The 20,841-nt window shown below is 48.0% G+C and overlaps 1 protein-coding gene across 1 annotated transcript in view; it reads left to right on the forward strand.

The window, feature by feature from the left end:
* The first annotated feature begins 3,143 nt into the window (after nt 1-3,143).
* LOC126542022 (integrin alpha-9-like) overlaps nt 3,144-20,841 on the forward strand; it is a 72,352-nt gene continuing 54,654 nt past the window's right edge. Inside the window, exons 1-3 of the mRNA XM_050188988.3 lie at nt 3,144-3,908; nt 18,013-18,146; nt 19,642-19,748. Of these exons, the coding sequence (XP_050044945.1) occupies nt 3,496-3,908; nt 18,013-18,146; nt 19,642-19,748 (654 nt within the window). The 5' untranslated portion in view covers nt 3,144-3,495. The remainder of the gene's footprint in view (nt 3,909-18,012; nt 18,147-19,641; nt 19,749-20,841) is intronic.

The raw sequence follows: 20,841 nt of genomic DNA on the forward strand, positions 1-20,841 counted from the left end.
AAGAGAGAGAGGGAGAGAAATAACATTTATTAGTACCAAAGTGACTAAAACCCAAGTCCGGGCCTCGTGGTAGGCTCATGCCTCCTGGCCTAGCACTTTCTTGATATGCTGCACCAGAAGCGGCCACCATAGCTTTTCAAACTTCCATCAAAGGAATGGTCCACTCCTCCCAGCTGCCGGGTCGTTGGTTGAGTGGTCATTTAGAAAGTATCGTCTTTCCGAAGATGGGGTTGGCAGGACACTCTCAAGAGGTGCGTTTATATGATGGATAGGCCCCACACTGTTTCTAAGCGGGGTAGCCTGGGTCTCTGTTAATATAATGCGTATAGTGTGGTATGAGTAATGTGTGTGTGATTTTGGTATGATTGAGGCGTCCTCTCTCGAATGTGTATAGGATGGTGTGTTGAGGAGTGTTGATGCTTCCTTGTGAGACTTCAAAATATGTACTCTTTCGTTGCGCTGTGTCTTCCGCTCTTTTCTGGTAGGTTGTAAGTGTCTTCGACAGGCCAAAGGATAGGAGGTCCCGAATTTTCTACACGGGAGAGCTGGCGTGCTCTTAAATTTCCTCAAAATCCTTGATGGCCTGGAACCATTGTACACGCACGCGTAGAAAGGGATGATCATGCGTGTACATGTGCAGTTTTGTACTTGAACATGTACAAATGAAAAGCTCACGAAGCTTTTCAAAATGACGACCTGCCTTTACACATGCGAAAAGCTCTGTGAACTTTTCATTTGTACGTGCTTAAGTTGTCATTGGCCGGCCACTTTCGCTGGCCGGCCAATTCGAGTCAATACAGCATTAGGATTGACTCGAATCTGCTCTGACGAACAGGATTAGCGTGAAGTGTTTTCTGAATATCGGCACAACTTTTCTACCCTTTCGTTTAATATAGCCGTATTTAATATTTTTTAAAGTATTTTCTCCCACCTTTTTGTATGAACTATAAATAGTAAATGTATGCTATTTTAACATTCGTTTAATAGAGTCAGCTTGCGATGAAGAGGAACTGATGTGACCCACGTTTTCTTCGCGCCCTGGCTGATCTATGCTTTCACCCGTCTTCACCAATCTTCAACCTTCCTATCACCTCTACCTTGAGCATATTATTAATTTCTTGTGGCTGCAGCTCTTTAATCTCACTAAGTGCCTATCGAATTATCCGTGTTCGCCTAGTATATTTGGGGCTCGCAGAAATTGTACTTCATTAAAATATTATCACTCTTCGTTTCTCTCTGACTTGCACACATCATCGACACATTTAATCTAATATCATCCACATTGTCAAACCTTTGCCTCTTTTTCTACTTCTTTCTTTTTCTCTCTCTTTCTTTTTCTTTTGCTCTATGCGTAGCAGCGCTCCCATTACTACTCACATATGCAGCTTGTCAAGCATCGCGGCGCGATTCTGAGTCAGTCCCCTTCACGTGAGCAGTGACCTGGAAAACTTTGACGTAAAAAGCACATTCGTGTCACATGACGACAATGGACTGATGAAGGCTTTCAAGCATCTTGCCGTTTCCGTATTGCTGACGGGACCTGCTGTTTTGTTCAGCAACAAGTCCGTCCTTCGCATTCCCTCGGACGCCGCCGTCTTGTTTCTCTCTTTTTTTTTTGAAGAGCTTGCAGAACTGTTTCACAACGACCTCACTCCGACGGGTTCCCAACAATGCTCTTCCGATACTGAGCTCCCCCTGAACAACATTACGGCGCACAAGCACGTACGTTGCTCAGTGTTTTACTTGTAGTCAGACGGTGGGAATTTAGGCAATTAGTAAGATTACTGGGAATTCTGGGGCTTTACATGCCGAAACAACCATTTGATTATGTGGCACGCCGTAGTGGGGGACTCCGGATTAATTTTGACCACTAGGGAAACGTTAACGGCCCCTCAATGCACGGGACACGGGACCATTACTGGAACTATTCGTGGTGAACGTGTGTAAACAAGATCTCTCTCTGCTCCGTGCATTGCCTGCATAAGTGACCTATTAGGGAACGCCACTGTGATTCGTTGAATAAGCACACCACACTTCGACAACATAATAGAGATAGTCGTGCTGGTCTATAGCCAGCCAGCACTTTGATTGACACATACACATAAAGTAATTAATAATTTTACAAACAAGCAGATGTCACAGTCGGAGGGAAAGCAGGACAGCAAAATCAGATAGTCCTCTTACTGGGAATCTGCTTACTGGGAATTTTGTCAACTTCATACTCGTCAAAAGATGCCACGCTGTCCCCACAGTGCACGTCACAGCTTGACTAATGACAACGATATGATCGCGTTGGATTTGCTGTGCATGGGTTGGCAAGGTTCATAATTGTATCGTAATTCCGACGCCCATTTTTAATTTTCTCCTCGGGCAACTCGTAAGTCTGTAACACGTAATCCGGCAAACGTGCGTCAGCCAGCGTGGCTAAGACTGAAAGCGAAAGCAATCGATTCGCTTTCGCAATGCACATGCAACGGCCTCGCACGGCCACGCACACCGTTCATTAGACACCTCCGCACTCGCTAAACCAGCTCGTGTAACACCTGTTTAAGTATAAGAAAAACACGACTCCTCGGGCATAAGATATCAACGCTGGAAGCAATTGCACGAGCCACTCATCGCTGCTCGGCACAGTTGCGCAACAAGGAGAGAAGAGCCCAGCTCATTCACTCCTACGGGAGGAGTCGCGAACAACGCATTTTCAATCACGCAGCCGCCCCGATAGGCTCCTGATTAACTGCCGTGTGGGCGCTTTGGATGACGTCACGTCGGATCAGACGGGGCGCCGTTGGGGCACACTTTACTGCCGGCCGCCGGGAAAGCCCGTCTTAAAACGTGGGGAGAGTCGGTGTACCACGAGCCGGCGGAGTAAACACTCTTGCTCTAGGCGCGCGCGCTCACAGGTGTAAGTAGTACAGACTCGCCCCGCAAACGGGGCTTGCTCATTGAGCAGCCAATACGCACACGGACCGGCACGGCTTCGCGCTTGCTCGCACCTGTTTGAATCACCGGCGGTGGCTTTCGCCTCCTCGGAAGGCGCAACCCTCCCCCAAGGACACCGGTCGTCCGCCGGCACGGCCCACGGCGTCGTCACCGGGAAGTTGACTCAAGCCACCCGATTCCGTGGTACGCGGCGGCACAATTGAGACGCGTGCGTGGCTGCAGCGCGCCAGAAACGCGAGCGGTGCGAAAGAAGAATTGTCAAGCGAGCCGCGCTTGAGACGGCCGACTCCTTTCCCACCACATCATCGCCAGAGCCGCCGGTCCCACCGCGCTTTGCAGTTTGCACCGATCGCGCAGTGTTTTAACGGAGGGAGGAAGGGAGCTGCGACGCGTGCGGGGCGTCGTCGCTGGTGTTGCGGCTGTCACACACTGTGCGTCGGCGACGCGCTTTGCGGCGCGCTCTTTTCCGAGGCGCCCCGAGTGGTGCGCACGTGCGCGACTAGCGCAGGGGAAGGGGACATACCGCCGCCGCCACCACCACTCCGTCGCCGGATGCCGGCGAGCGACGGATGTTTGCCCCAAGGAAGCGCGCTTTATTATCGCTCCCTTTGTTTCTTTTATTCGCCAAGCGATCGGCAGCCGAGTAACAGCGGGGGGCTGCCGCCGCACGCCGCCGAGGTGGTCCGTCGTCAAGAGCGGCGCGTCGTGTCTGGAGCAAACGCGGTTCAACCGCCGGAACTGGCACCAATGGCCCACTCGAAGAAACGACCAGCGACTCCGACCGTGGAGGCATCTCCTGCGCAACCCGCTCTGCTTCCGTTGTTCCTGATTTTCCTCTGGATGACCACTTCGCTGACGTCCGCGTTCAATCTGGACACTCAGTTTCCTGTGGTACTTCGCGGAGCTGCTGGAAGTCACTTTGGATACTCAGTGGCTTTGCATGCGGGCGGCCAGCTCGGAATGCAGTGAGTACGCGCGCGCCAGCAAAGTGCACTTTCGCATGCTTTCGACTGTTGTAAGCGCATGGCCTATGTGCTTCCTCGCAGTTCTGTAAGCTGATGAATCGTTGACAGGGGAGCGTCAGCAAGCTCGTAATCGTTGACTAAATAGTGCTGCGCACAAGTCTTATTGGTGTATACCCGAAGAACGAGCCGGGATCACTTTAGTTACTGTCACTTTTCCGTGGCTAACTTCGATGCAGAAGCTTACCGGTGCAGGCTTTTTCGTTGAGGTTATTTTCATGCTTTCTGGCTTTAGTTTAGTTATCCGTACAGAAAGCATGATAGTGCTCTTTCTTTTATTGTTACCAGCCGGAACCACTTGTCAGGAGAATCAGCTTTAGACGAACATTGAACACATCGTCGTCCAGAAGTATTTTTCAGTATAATGAAGTGGCCAGAATCAATTTCTCAATTTGCAACTTCTGCATCCACACGTTCGTTATAGTCATGCTTCTGTGTTGGTACAAAAAGAATTACTTTGAGAATGACACTGCTTTCAAACTACGACAGTCGTAGTTTTTAGTTTTCGGAAAAAGCGAAGAAATTCACGGCAGCACATAGAAAGTCCGGCGACTGTTGTATTGTTTCGGAGTTCATATTTTACAGGCGCGAGATGCGCAGATTTGGGCTTCACTGTAAAGAACTTTAGAAAACATCGCTTCAGAAATTGTGGAAGTACTTACAAGCCAGCGTCTTATTGTGCTGATGTGTCCGAATTCAAAAATCTCCCAGCAGTTCTGTTTCTGTCTGTCCCAAAACGCACGCCATGCCAGTGGGAGGCAGAGATCGGAAACAACAGCGAGAAAGTTTGACCTGGCAGTCCCAAACCGTTCAGCGACAGCATGTGCTCTAACTTGGCCATTGTGCCATCTTTTAATCACAGGACTTTAGATTCTCCGTGCCCACCTGGCATCAATTTCCTTTCTTTTTCTTTATTCCCCCCCCCACAACGAACACGCTATATCATTGCTTATCAGTATTGACCTCCCGCGTGCTCAAACTCAAATTCTACACACCTGATCGAAAAATTTGACTGCTGATTTATTTGGTAAGGCATTGTGAAGAGCAATGTAGCGCAAGATAACATGATACAAAAGAAAAGATTCACGCAATTAACCACGACCGAAACCGCTTCCTTACAGCGTGCAGGACGGAAGCTCGATGTCCACGTTTTATTTCATTTCACTTCATTTCCCTCAAGACTCCTCGAGAGATATCACACAAGTATTTAATTTCAAATTAAAAGCGGTGTGATTTCGACATTAATTGAACAATGAATATGATATGATACTCTGTGCGCAAGACTGATCAGGGCCCGCAGTATTCACAAGACGCCCGCCACTCACTTTTGCGACCATCGCAGCAAGATGAACGCTGCGGCAAATTGCCCATCGCGGACGGCACTTTACGAGACGTTTTGTGAGCGCAGGACTGTAACGTGAAGACATCGATGTGATGGCCGACCTACTCTTTTATTGCTCTGGGGAAGAAAGCCAGCAAGATCACGGGGTCGACAAACTTGAAGCATGCGTGGCCGGTGCGTTGAGATATGCAGGTCCCGCAGGATGATGGAAGGCGTGCGATTAAGCTCAGGATGGGGCATTTTATTTAAAAAAACATAGAGCTTCTTCGCGGTGACGAGGAGGAAGAGGTGATAAGGCAGGCTTTGATTTCAAGGACTGAACACTGATGTCGTGTGAATATGGGGAGTGAATGAACTCGGCCAGCCGTGGTGGTTTAGTATGGCGCTCTTGAAGCGAACGGCCTGAAAGAAGACGTAGTACGAATGCAAGGAAGACGCCACTCGCCCGACGAGCCACCCTTCTGATTCTAGAACTGGTACAGCGCAACATACAATGAAAGAAACAAGCCGAGCCAGCCAGATAAAGGAACAGAATTGAACTACCCTTCTGAACTATATGGCGTTCTGTTGTTGAGCAAGAGGCAGAGAGTTTAATTCGCGACCATGATTGATTGGTAAAGGGTTGATTACAACTGGGGCCAAATTCACGAAGCTCTTCGCTCGTGAGTGTCCTCTTGGTCATTGGCTGGTCACCTTCACTAATCGAATTTCCAGAATCAGAATCGGCTGGAATTCGCTCTTACTAACAATTCGATTGCGTAAGAACTTTCTGTGAATACGGGCCCTGGTAATTTATGAAGGCCGATCGCGAACGATTAAGTCTGACGGTTTTAGCAGCATATACATTGGCGACTGGTTTGATCGAAAACTTTTGCTGTTACTTTAATGACCGGTGGCACGCACACCAGGCACGACTTGGGGCAGCATCGACGGCTCCGCCAGGCCAAGCTCACTCACTCACTCAGCCAGCCAAGTAAATAATATAATACTCCGAAGAATGTATTTAGTCCCCTTGCAAACGGGTCTTTAGGGAAATAAATTGAACTGAAAAAATAAAGGTGGGGGTAGCCGACGGTGGTGGAGGAGGGTCTGTTGAAAGAGAGGCGTCTCTCAGTAGGGTGCCGTGAACTTCAGTTGAAGGACATACACAAGGGGCGGACGGGCTCCTAGAGACGCGCTTATGAAACCTACGCTGGCAGATGGGTACGAAATTTGAAGTGTGCGAAAGTTGGGAAGGCTGGGGAGGCTGCAAGAAGAGAGTCAAGAAAGATCGCATATATATGAGAGCAAATGACGTGTCCTGAGTGCTAACAAGGTATGCTGGTTACGAGAAGGCTATAACCAGATGCTAATTCCAATTTCCCTGCTCAAATGCGCGCGAAACGGCGAAGTGCTTTATTTATGCAACCGCTGCAACGATGCGAATGAAATTTGCCGCATTTCGAAGAAAAAGTTACCTTCTGCAGACCGTTTGGAGCAAATATGTTTAAATGTGCCCTCAAGATTTTAACAAACATTGCCATAAATTATTGAATCCCAAGAAGTCGGAAGCACCGAATATGTGCAAGTCCTGATCGAACAGCTCCTTATCAGGAAAACATATCCCAATTCAGTAAATTGTATCTATTGCGTCGTCTACGATAGATTAACTTCTAAAATTAATTTTGCAGATTGCGTGAAATCGTTGCCTTCGGGACGTGAGCCTTCCAACATTCCTATTTACAAATTATTGAGAATCTTTAGTGCGACATTGTCCGCTCCAGACGCTATAATAGAGTCAGTCTGCGGAAATGTCATCTGTTCTTATTACGGCTCACAAAGGAAAGTTTATGTGTCGATGACTCCCTCGCACATCAACTCTTGAATTTGTCTCCTTTGCTTAATCTGTTCTTCCCCTTACCCCATATCAGGGTGGCCACCGAGCTTAATCCTGGTTAACCTCCCCGCCTTTCATTTATCGTTTCGTCTTCTCCTGTCAGTATATTTTTATATTATTTTAGTATTTTCGACTGTTTTACTAAAGTGATTGAAAGCGTAAGTCAAGAAATTGTTCCCAGCAGTCGCTAAAATTTGACTTTTGTCGTTTGAATGTAGTAAATTTCGTTCGACTGATTTTGAAAACAGCCAAATGAGAAGATTTGCGCTTCTGAAGTGCACCTGAATACGATACGCGAGAGCTAAAGCTTGCTCTCAAGGAGATCGGTCAGTTAAGTGACGAGTTTTTTGTTACCGTATATTCGAGGGAAGGGAGCACCTTCTGCATGCAACCTGTGTAAATTGACCGCAAATGGTATTACATAAGAAATGTACTGGTGAAATATGCTTCAGGTTATTTAATAGTTTCTCGTTCGTAATGTCGACCTGTGAACGAGAGTCAAAGTTTGGATTCTCAGGTGGAATGCCGGCAGCAGTTAGTGTAAAAAAATGGGATAGGCGATCCAATATTTGTTGAAAACAAGGCAGGTGGCACGTCCAAATTCTTCAGTAAAGGAGAGTGAAAATATGCTGCTATTTATTTTATCGCATTCCATGTCCGAAATTACTTATTCGATTTGTTAGCTGGGGGTGCGTTACTTGAGGGCTATAGGCATTATCAAAAGTTTGTGAGGAGTGTTGGTTAATGTTGCTATACTATAGCGCTGTGAGGCGTTATACAAGCCTTGCGCAGGGCTGTCTTCTTCAGAAGCGGTCCTGTGTACTACGTGAACAGGCGGTCGGGCTGTGTGCATCATCACGCTTGCATTGTTTCCAGAGACAGCGTCGGCTGCGTAAAGGTAGCTGCCATGCCATTTTGTTCGTAGAAAGCAGCAGTCACTTTTGACGAAGTCGGATTTTGGTTTTTGGCGAAAGAATATCGCGCAGTGAAGTTTAGTGCGCTCCACCCTTCGTGCTTTTCGGTTGTACCTACTGTTTAGGACTGCTGTACTGTGCGTAAAAAACCAAAACGAATGCTGGAAGATGAGATAAATATGAATGGGGGAATTCGGTGCAAAGTTTCATCCTTTCAAAGCTAGTAATGGAGGCTCTTCATTTGCAGCCATCCCAGAGAGAGAAAGAGAGAACGCCTGATTATATGAGGCCGATTACATGGCGCCGATTGGTTTCGTGAGAAGCGTTCATCACGGTCCAGCCGGCCTTCGCTTATATTATCTCCACCGGGACCATTGGCTGGCACCTTCTCTTACGAACAGTCCTATAGCCTAAGTACTTTCTTGTGAATACGCGAATCGATTCTTTTAATCAGTGATAAGCGTATGTCAAACAAAAAATATTTCAGATTGCAACCAAAGCTAAGTGAGAGGTTACTCAAGAATGCAGCCAATACAGTCCGCTTATAACAATATTCGGCCATAAAGAGTCGCTGTAATGACTAGAAAATCGTATAGTTATAACCGATTCTTGTTGTATTCTTTCTTTAAACCTTTTTTACAACATTGGAAGTATATATGCTCTGCGTGTAAAGAAACTACGGCTTAACCCTATGATTACCTGGGCGAATCTGTTCTTTTGCGTTACAGATGCCAAGTGTAAAGTGTGAAAAAAAATTTAATCCTGACTTCAGCGTTAAGCACGAAGTATTGGTGAATTCCGCTCGCCAGTTTAGAACAAGTTACTTCCACTCCACCGATGAGAATGGACGTTTGTTCAGTTTATTTCGTGCGAGATCTCCTGTATCTTTCGGTATATTAGCATGCGCCTAGCCTGAATCAACAAGAAAACATAATATACTACAGCTAATATGGACCGTCCGATGCGCGTGTCTTCTCACCAGCAGCAGCTTCGCTCAGCTGCAGGTGGAGCTTGACATTTACTCAGCGTATCACATCCGGTCGTTTCACGCCATTGACGGCAGACCTTGGGGCTACATGAAATCGCGCACCGAATAGCGGGTATATATGCTCTTAAAGAACTGACTGCGGTGTCTGAAGGACTCCGGCTCGTATCAGCACCGTTTGCTTATCAGAATCTCATTGATTCATTAGGTGCCTAATTTTACTGTAAAGCAAGCGTTCCAGAGTCAAAGTCTCCGACATGCAACAATAATTGCGTTGCTATGGTATACGTGGTTTGAACAATAAATTGAAATTCCCTTTCCCCCCCCCAAAAAAAAAGGGGGGGGGGCTGCAATGCACATCGTATAAATCTCTACGTTATTGCAGCTGGTGCCATTTTATGAACGTTGATGGTGAGGCGGCTGCCACTTTTTCAAGTGGACTACGAATAAATACTAACAAGTTAAGAAGGGCAACTCACACAGGCTACAATTAATGACACAACAGCAATACGATTTACCGCGTTTACTATGATGGAAGACGGAAAGAGTGTTCACCTGTAACAAATAATGTGCAAGTAAATAAACAAAACGAAGTTGACTGCATTCGTCTGCCGTACGGGTGCGTATATGATCCCTTAACTTTTCTTGCAGAACCGCACCACGCGTCAGTACTACAGGGAAGGGAGAGAGCGGGAGGGGGGGGGGGGAGGAGCAGGGGGGGTCTCGGCCGTGTTGTACTAACGGGCGTTGACTGAAAGCTGAGTTACATCTTCCGAACACAGGACGCGAGTTTTGACCTAATGACAGCTCGAGATACATCCCTGTGTGTGAGCAGCGGCAGGCCGCTCTTTCAGTATACGTTTACTCTGCGCTGGCCTGATAAGGAGCTGTAGCGAAAGAAATGCGCCGCGGAAAAAGGAAAAGAGAGCTTGTGTGTTTGTCGGGGGGGGGGGGGGGGGGTGTCGTCTTCGCTTGATACCAGCGTACTGGGTGCTGCACGGGCCCACCCTGCAGAAGCGGAGGAGCGAGGCCCCACGCAAGCGTTAGCGCGCCCGAGCCGTTTAGTCGTCGTGGTCGTCCTGCTGTCTGAATCGCGACGCCCTGCTGTGCGTCGTGTGTATCACACGCGCAGCGAGCACGGAAAGGAAGCGCCCCACCCTCGGCCGCGATTTCCAAATGATGTGCAAGCTACAGCGACACACCACCGGAGGGGGAGTGCACCTCGGAGTGCGGGGGAGTTGCCCGGCGCCCGTTTTCTGTGCCTTATTCTGGCCCTCTTCACCGGATTTCGGAGCGGAAGAGCGCTTTCCAGCCCGCCTGAACATCCGCCATCGGCCATTGCAGCAATGTATACGGTTGTTGTGGGTCGGCGGCTGTCGGCGCAGACAAAATGCAAACTCACGGCCTCGCGGTCGTTGTATATGCTTCCTCGCGATAGCAATCACAGTAAGTTGATAACTGAACTCTGGCTAACTTGTACACCAAATTCCGTGCCTTGAATGGGGGTTCATGGGGGTTTAATGTCCTAGAGAGAGCGAGCGAGCGAGAGAGAGAGAGTTTCATGATAAGAAAGGTGTAGAATTCGTCCGGAGAAGCTTGTCTCTAGCGTGCTATACTCCACAATCGAGTGAAGGGTTAGCGAGAGACAGGGAAAGGAAGAGTGAAAGATGAGGTGACGCGATGCTACAGTGAATGCTAGTGATCAGTCCCCGCAATGTGCGGTGCACACACCGTGTACTGTCCTTACGGATGCACGACACGTGCTCTATTCAGCCTGTTGCAGACTAGCACAAAGTTATATAACCTTGACTGAGGCAGCGCGAACTAAGGTGGACGGCGGACTCGCTCAGAAAACCGCCCTTCTGAAGTTACGTAACGTCCGTATGTCCATACGCGAATGTGTATCAATTCATCACTGGTCTATTGAAAGGTGGTGGAAGGCTACGAAATAATTTTGACCGCCTAGGGTTAATTAACGTGCGCCGAAAGCATGGCACACGAATGCTTTTGCATTACGGGCCTGTAGAAACGCGGCCGCCGCGATCGATAATCGAGATCACGACCCCGTGCTCACAAGAGGAACTCACCACAGCTATACCACAGGTATACGGACACTGAGAAGGCCTGCTGTAAACAAAAACAACAACTACAACGACAATATAAAAAGAGAAAGAATAGGTAACAAAATAACAAGACGCTACCGAAACAAGCCTGATGATCACGAAAAAATAAAAAAGAGAGAAAGAGAGAGAGAAAGAAAGGTTGAATGAATGTAAAGGCCACACAAACGTGAACTAATCATGTGAAGACAGAAAGAGAGATCAGAAAGAAAATGCACATAAAATACTTTTTCAGAAAGAATTGATCAAGTTACTCCACGAGCTGATCTCTGTTTCTTTCTTCTTCGAGGATTACTGAGATGACCATGGGTCCGAGTATTGTCTTCACGGTGGAAGAAGGGCGCCTGTACAGGATGGTGTCCCAATTATCATGCACCAAGATTTAAAGATATGCAGATACCACGTGGCTGGACAGAACTAAGGTAATGTGATTTGCCGTCACTTGGAGATACTCGGATTATTTCTTTTTTGCATTCCGCCTAATTGCATAATTAGTCGCAATTAATTAATCAACTTCTCAAATATTGCAATTACGGTAGACTAAAAGCGTCAATGAGAAAATTGTAGCGCAACGTGAAAAACTCCCGATACAGCGTTCTGTTGCTCAATACGTGTTACATAAGAGTGTTTGTCCGAGCGTGAAAGGATGCCACGAATACTCGCGAAATTGCCACGCGCGTGGCAATTTTGCGTAATATTTGCGCAAGATAATATTTGACAAATACATTAACTAAGAGTAATTATGTAATTATGTGGAATGCAAAAGAAAAGATAATCTGAGTATCTCCAAGCGGCGGCAAACAACATTATCTTAGTTCTGTCCAGCTACGTGGCATTTGCATAATTTTAAATATTGGGGCACAATAACTGGGACACACTGTATATAAAGCTTTGAGGCGACCTCGAAGGATCTCTTGCCGCTGATCATGTTGTGGGCTCTCAGGCAGGAAGTGCTCGCCAGAACGTTCCCCGGTGCCACAGTTCGTGTCGCTCGGATGGTATCGTGCATCGTAAATCGCACCTGGAGTGGCATGCCAGGCGTATGGCCAGCAAACATCTCCGTGCAGCACCAATCAAATAATCTCTCTCTCTCTCTCTCTCTCTCAGATGATTTCCTCTTGTACAGAGTATAAGTATATGGTGTGCAAGCAACCTGCAGGCGTAAGCGGTGTATTACGTCAGTCGACTTATCCTACGCCTGCAACCATTCTAGGTCGGGATAATGTAATAAGTCTAGGCCAATTCCATTCCTTTTTGCTATTTGTCAGTGGTCAGAGCGGAGCTCCACCCGCGTTATAAACGGTATAATGAACGGTGGACGAAATAGAGGAAGGAATCGACTGGAAGGAATCGATATATTACACTGTCTCTAGTCTCACCGTGCCACCTCATTCTGTGCCGTATTCGACTGTTGTTCCTTTTCCTTAGCACGCACTCTGTTAACGCATTACATGACTTGCCCTATGCTCCACTTGTGCCAAATTATTATGCATCAGCATACTGGTGTCAGCACAGTTGTATCACCGCATAATTAATGGGAACGCGAAAGTCTTTCAAGTGCAACTGCATTATCCTCTAAGACGAGCCTTAAATTTCTTGAAAACAAAGGAGTCGCCGTCCGCGCACTTTTGCTGCGTAAAGGCTTTTCCATTCGTGCACACCTAAATAGAACGCTGATGGGGTTAGGTGCCGGTTGTTACACAGTTAAGCTTTCGCAAACGTTCCCACTCAAAAATGAATAAAGACATAAATTTGCGTTGGCCCGCACCGACTGGCCCCGCGGGCGTGCACTGGCGTACGAAAAGGAGGGGAGCGATGACGCTTTCCATTCTGGGGCAGGAAACCAAGCCGCGCACGGAGTAAATAAAGTCAGAGTGGCCAGGCGCACCCAGAACGCATAGAACTGCCCTAGGTTCAGCCGCAAGGATAACGCGGCCCAGTGAGGTAGTCAGTCATGCATGCGCACTTCGCAAAGAACGCGCCCGAAAGTGCATTGCGCCTCCTCCTCCGTTCCGAATCGGGACAAGCGATTTCCACAGCCGCGCTGCTCGCCACGAGAGTGACGCGATTGCGCACAACACCACCGGCAAGAAAAAAAAAGCTGAGCTTTTCACCATTTCCCACCCCGGCTTTTGGATACCCGTTTCGCGCGGTCGGTTTCCGTGGCAGTGCGAATTTATTCTGTACGGCGCATGTGTACTGTACATATCGACTTTGCTCTCACGCCCTTCCCCTTACGACATCCATGGTTTGTTGTGTCGGCGGATGTGTTTTAAACTGGTCGTGGGAAAAAGAACACTGTGTGATGTTTTCGACTCGTCCGCTGCGAATGATTTCGACATGCATATATAGTGCCACGCCAAAGTTAACCAAGTCATTCATAGACCGCGGACGACCGCTTAACTGCAGGCCCACTGGGGAAGGCTCGTTAGTAAATCTATGTGGTGGTCGCCCCGCGTGTGCACTTCACAGATGACGATGAGGAGAAGCGCGCGCCACAGGGTGCAAAATCGGCTGAGGGAGCAGCAGACGTCTTGCTCCAGAAACCGTAGCTTTCAATTGTTATTTGGAAGAATTGTCTGATCATCGGAAACATATGCGAACTATGCAGATATCCCCGCAGATGCATGGATCATTCACTGTGCAAAGTTCGGAAAACAATATGTTTCACGATAGTTTCACAGCGTGATCGGCCTCAGACATCCTTACCTTGGTTTTCTAAGCGTTCCAGCCTGGGACAATGTTTATCTTACCGGATGGCTTTTTGTTTTTCTTTACACATTCTGTAGGTAATGCACCGCGTTTCTGCAACCTGTCTGTACAAAGCAGCTTATATGGACAAATAAAAACGTTATCACACACCGTACTAGTTGATATATGCGGCAGTCTATGTTTCTCTGAGGCTCCCCCCTTAATGGTCGCCAGTGAAAGCCTGCTTTAGGTGACACAGGATCTTGTCGGGTGGAACAGTACATGCAACTTCTGCGATTCTCGGCCAGCCAGCCATACGCAACCGTGTTGTGCTTTACAGCGACAGGTGTGACGTCGCTGTGGTTTAACTTCGCCATGTTACAGCCATGAAACGACAGGTGTAACAACACGTTTTTTCGTGGTGTCTCCATTGTCGTAACAATAATGTCTCAAAATATCCACGACGGAATGCAACAAAATATCTTTTTGGCTCCTTGTATGAGGAAATGAATCGTGAAAGTAATCTGCCGATGAAATTGATTGATTGATTGATTGATTGATTGATTGATTGATTGATTGATTGATTGATTGATTGATTGATTGATTGATTGATTGATAGATAGATAGATAGATAGATAGATAGATAGATAGATAGATAGATAGATAGATAGATAGATAGATAGATAGATAGATAGATAGATAGATAGATAGAAACTGTGTGAGATCAGTATCTGCGAGAAAGTCACGAAAGGCTCACCGTACTCCTATCGCTCTACTTTACAGCAATGCACAGATCATGTCGCCTCGTTCGTTTCGTTTTCTCTTCCCTGATTCTCCTCTGTTCGATCTGCTCATGAAGAGGGCGCGCCAGAAACTATCCCGCTGTCAAGAGCAGATGCAGCAGCAAAACCAAGTACTTGCGAATTATGCCACACCAATCCTTGTGGTACACAAGTTTCCAACACACACGTCTCCATCGACTGGACCCCTCTTTTCCTCCATCTGGACTATCCCTGCCCGAGACACTAGTACTTTGCCGACAGTGGCTTGGCGTCGCTTTCACTAAATCATTTGCTTTCCGCATCGGAAGGAAGGACAGTGCTGCTTGTGACGACTGTGGCAGAGAGGAAGTTATCGAACATGTCTTAAAGCTTTCTTTGCCTCTTCGACTGCTGCTGATGTAGCTGTCTTGCACGCCGCGTCAAGAAGTGGTTCAGAGGGTGCACATACATGGCAGGAACGTGGTAGAGAGGAAGGGTGACGCGAGAAACTCGTTTGAACCTTTGCACCGCGTCGCATGCGCACAATGCCCTCTGGAGCTCCCTGGGCGTAACCACAGTACCCTCTTGACGACTGTAATTATCTGTGACCGTCAGCAAAATCATTGCAGAAACTGCAGCGCTTACCTTTCTACTAACGTGTTTCGATGGGGGCGAAATGCGAAAACACCCGTGTGCTTAGATTTAGGTGCACGTTAAAGAACCCCAGGTGGTCGAAATTTCCGGAGTCCTCCACTATGGCGTGCCTCATAATCAGAAAGTGGTTTTGGCACGTAAAACCCCATAATTTAATTTAATTTTTTTTCTACTAACGTGCAACCGTCCAGTGGAGAGAGAGAGTGAGAGAGAGAGAGAGAGAGAGAGAGAAATGCTTCATTTAAAATCAATAGTAGAGCTGTTGGAGGCCCTCAATCCAAGGCCTCGCTGATGCAATCTTTCAAAGCAGCGTTGATGAATTTCACCAGGTACTCTTGTACCAATAAGGAGGTGACTTGTGTAAGCCACGTAGCCGATGGGGTAGAGGGGTGGAGAGACGCGGAAGAAGAAAGGGGAGATACAGGTGGGGGACAGTGCCACAATATTTTTGGGAGTTAGGGTAACCTCCATAAGAACACAGGTGGAGGTTCATCTGCGATAGATAGAATAAACTTTATTGTCCAACGGATAATGTGATCTACCCACATACCCCGACACGCAGGTCAGGGGGCAGGTGCCGCCGCTTCAGATGCAGGCTGGGAGGTCTTAGGTCCCAGTAGCCTCTTCAGCCAGTTGGGCGAGCTTGAGCTGGAGCTCAGAGTCCGAGCTGCGCAGCAGAGTCTCCCAGGTGTCTCTACTACCTATATTGTGCGGAGAAGGTGTAGGCGGGCAGGAGAGAGCAAAGATTTGGACTGCGCCTGCCTCAGTAGAACGCCATGAGTACGCGGGAGTGCCGGGTGGGGAGGGGAGAAGACGCGCCTTAGGAGACGATAGAGTTCTAGGCTGTGCGGTGTCTACCGCGAAGTGTGCGGAGTTGGTTCGTGGATGTCGGGAGTCTGGCGTAAAGCTTCACAGGCGAGCTGGTTATCCCGTTCATTGCCCGACAGTCCCGCAAGACCAGGACCACCCAACCTCCGCCGGTGTGCATAAACAATGCCTTATGATAGAGGAAATAGTCCGGGAAGCGTTCCTTGCAGAATTTAGGCGACAAGCGTCCATCGAATCAGTAAATATGATCGGAGGTTGTAAAGAATTCGGATGTAGGTGATGGAAAGCTGCAGCCAGGGCATGTAGCTCTGCTATCGTAGGTTGAGTAGTTGGAAGCAGTTCGCTGTGAACTACAGCTAGGAACTGTGAAGTACGACGACAACGGAACCGCGGGGAGATGGGCTGGCGTCGGTAAAGAAACAGGGATGCTAGGGATGAGTGCGGAGGAAGCGGCGGTAATATAAAACGCGTGTGCAATGTTAGAGAATGGGTGGAGCCAATGCAACCACGCAACGAGTGAATGACAGCCTTGCCGCTCTTCGCTTTCCCATAGATCGGGGGGGGGGGGGGGAGGACGGGAGAGGGAAAAGGTGACTTGAGAAGGCGAGGAAACGCTACTAGTACACACGACAGCGGCTGCGGGCAAACAGGATAATTTAAGTTCAAGGTACGGTACGGTACGTTTCTGCTATTTCTGAAGCATAAACACCCCGCAATTTTTTTAAGCGAACAACTTACGCAGGGCGTGCAGAAGCACAGCCGCATTAAAGCGCACCGTAGGATCTAGGCTACACTACGGAAGAGGTCACAAGTCAAATCAACACTTCTATGCCCACCGCGGTAGCTTTGCGCTGTGGTTCGAGGTCGCCGGTTCAATCCCGACCGCGGCAACCGCATTTAGACGGGGGCGAAATAAAGAAACGCTTGTGCACTTAGATTGAGGTACACGTTAAAAAACACCAGGAGGTCAACATTAATCCGCAGTCCACCAGTACGGCGTGCCTCATAATCCGATCGTGGTTTTGGCACGTAGAGCCCCATGATTCAATTAAGGTTTAGCACTTTTGCCACAATGTGGCCTACCACGTGAGGCACTGATAATGCTAAACCCTCTCAGAGATTATGAAGAATGACGCACAACCACGCCTCAAGCAAACACGTTTCGCTGTGTGTGTTCTGTGTACTACGCAGATAAACGCCAGTCGTGCACGCAAGGTAACATATACCATCATTTCACCACTCTCGCATCGCACTAAACGCTGAACGCGGTAATGTTGACATTCACCGTCAACATTACCGCTAATTATCATCAACCAAAGCAAACAGCCCAGAAAGCTTCGCTTACGTCTATTCCCACAGTGCGTGGGATCCGCATAATTGTTTTGCCTAGGTCCTTGCACAGTCACTCGCGACCACGCTGGCTCGTCTCGACGACCAGCCTGGAATGCTGGCATATACGGTCGTCACACCACAAGTCGGTTGAGACGCTGTGGAAGTTTTTACGTTGAGGCATATGAGGCATAGTCCATTACTATGCCTCTTTGAGATGTTTCAGCTTCCTCTATCTTTTGCACGCGTTTATTTGCTTTCTCCGCTAATCTCTCTGTCTTTCTTTTCGTCCTTACCCCTCCCCCGGCATACAGTAGCAAACCAAAAGACTCTATTTCGGTTAACTTTCATGCCTTTTTCATTTCAGTTCTCTCTCTCTCTCTCTCTCTCTCAAATATTTTTATAGTTTTATTGAACAAAGAACAAGTGTTGCGTACTTCTTTAATAGTTTACAGTAATCAGGGAATGATCATACTGCCGTTTGCTTCATCTTTGTGGATTGTGTCCTTTAGCCGGCTGGTGCTCTTTTTGCACTGCGACTGCGCAGGGCTCTCGTAGGTGCGATTCGGGCGAACTCGTCGCACGGCAACTGGCACGGAATCCACGAACCTGGCGTGCTTTACCGCTGTCCGCTACTCGAGGAAGGCCGGCCCTGCGTCGAGCTCCTCGTCGACGCTACGGGTGAGTGAGTGCGTTTCGCCAGCGCCGAACCAATTTCACACCGTAGCTGAGCTACATAGCACCGAGTAGAGGTTACGCCCGGTGATCATTAAACGCGTCTGTTTACTTTCATAAAACATCTTGAATTTCTGCTCTGAACGCTGTAATAAAGGCTAGCTTAATGAAGCAATGAAGACATTGCACAAAGCAGTGAGGAACACGTGGCATGCTGTAGTAGAGCTCTTCAGACATGTCGACGGTGGCACATGTCGGTGTGTGTGTGTGTGTGTGTGTGTGTGTGTGTGTGTGTTTTGTCGTTGTTTTTTTCGAGCGATGGTACCTACATACGCATAATACTTAAATACGCTGTATATGTCCGATCCCAAGTCTTCACTGCTCGTATCGTGTATACAAAACAGCACGTTTGGTACCTACCGTTGAGTAAGACTGAAACGAAACTGTTGGATCGTTTGTCACATCTTTCTGAAGCGTGACGTGAGAATAACTAAAACAGTCTGCGTATATAGACCACGCGGCGCGCGTGAGCGGTATATGTATATACGTTTGCCGAGTTCGTGATCTTGGCACGCGTATGGAAGACATTTTGGTACCCCTTGTCTGGTAATTTTGGAAGCTGTCGCCTTTAGGAACGTTCTCTTATGTCACAAAAGCGCCAATGCCACAGTTTAACGAGATATCGTCTCGTGCATGGTCTTTATTTTTTACTTATGCGAAGCGACACGCGTATAACGGAGCATCGACTCAACGCGACCGTCGCTACTTTTCAATTTATCGAAAGCATGAAATTTTCTTGGTTGTTACTTACTATGCCTTTGCTCCGCTAACGGACATCGACGTATGCGAATATTTATAGATATCGCCTTAAGCAGCATAACAAACTATGCCACGGAATATGCGAGAATATATGCATGTTTTCTCCCGCAGTATCAAATGTTATCTAATGTACCGTTCATCTGTTCTACAACTATGCACATGATTTGTGTGCTATTTCCTTTGTGTTTAACCTGAAACCTTTTGGTTATCTCCAGACATGAATAGTCTTTTTTTCTCTCATTTCTCTATCTCTATTATCCCCCTACTCTTTGTCTTTATTTTCACTTTGGTGTCACAGTGGAGCTTGCGGCTTGCGCGTCGTTTGTGTGCGCGCGTCACGTGTGATCTGCGTGTGTTACCCAGCATACCGAGTTAGTTCATATTTAATGCACATCTGTCACTTCACGAGGAGTTCCGGTGGCACTCTCCATGTTTTCCTCTTTCTATTCCCCTTTCCCCCACCCCCAGTGTAGGGTAGCAAACCGGATGCTCGTCTGGTTGACCTCCCTGCCTTTCCTGTCCTTGCTCTCTCTCTCTCTCTCTCTCCGGTGGCACCACTTACAACTCCGGAATGATGAACAGATAACAGTGCAGCCACGCTTATTCGCTACGCAACCGTCCGAGGACGTACACGCCGCGGCCTTATTCAGTAGTCAAATGATTAATTCAAGGACCATTTCAGGCAACGAGTTCCACGAAGACGCAATTGAAAATATGCGCTACAGAGACCTGAAGGACAATATGACCCTTGGCATGTCTCTTGACGTTTCACCCGACGGGAGCGTTGTGGTAAGTGTCTTTGACAGCCATCGTCACAATTTTCACTTTAAATGCATCCTGAAGAAAAAAAAATTATCTGAGTGGTGTTGATAACTTACCCTGCCATGATACCAGAAAAGTCACTCCCATCGCGCGAATATGTTTGGTAAGCAGAAGGAGACGCAACAACGAAAGACGGTTGGTGAGGTCTACTTGAAATTCTCTCGCCATCTCGCCGTGACGTCCCAAATTTTGATGCCGGCTGCCCGTGCCTCTAGCCAAGGCGTTAAATATGGACTGCAATTTGCATTCTAAAAAAGCCAAAACATGAACATGGAAGTAGTAATAGTAGTAGTATAAACTTTATTTTTCTTGGGGGTTTTGGGCGGTGGGCTGGTCGCTCACTTCAGGGCTCCATTAATCTCTGCGGCTCCCTGGGCTTGATCGAAAAGAGCTCTCTGGCTCTCTAGATCTTCGCTACCAAACCAAACATCCCACTACATGTTACCCGGCATTTGCACCGTAAGGGACGCATTGGAATTCGGAGGGCGTAGTTTACACGTCCACTTTACATCGGCAAGAATTGACTGCTCCCTGCACCTAGGACAGATATTCCCGTAGAGTGCAGGGTGTGCCTTACTAAGTATTTGGAGTTGTGGATATGTGTTTGTCTGTATGCGGCGCCAGTCCCTGTCCTATTCCCCTGTAAGGTCGGGGTGTGGGCGGCTGTATGTTTGTTTCTCTTCTTTGTTTTCCCAGGATGTCGTGCGGTGGGTTCGGGGGTTCCTCTAAAGGACCTACCGGGGCTCGGTTGCTTATTCCTCGAGCAATTCGGTTCGCCCTCTCGTTTCCCTCGAGTCCAGAGTGTGCAGGGCACCACGTTATCGCATGGTGATATTCTAGGGTGGTGCCTAGCATTACGTGGACTTTGTGTGGGACAGTACCCGTCATGTACGAATGTATATACGCTCCTTGGGAGTCCGTCATGACCTTTTGCTCTGCATCTCAAAGAGACAGCTCTATGACTGCTGCCTCCACCGTGCAGGCCGAAGGGGTCCGAACGGAGGCCGTTATCGCTGTGTATCGATCTAGTGCGACTATTGTGAATTTGTTTTCTGCCACT

Source organism: Dermacentor andersoni, chromosome 2 (assembly GCF_023375885.2).
Source record: "Dermacentor andersoni chromosome 2, qqDerAnde1_hic_scaffold, whole genome shotgun sequence".
Taxonomy (NCBI): domain Eukaryota; kingdom Metazoa; phylum Arthropoda; class Arachnida; order Ixodida; family Ixodidae; genus Dermacentor; species Dermacentor andersoni.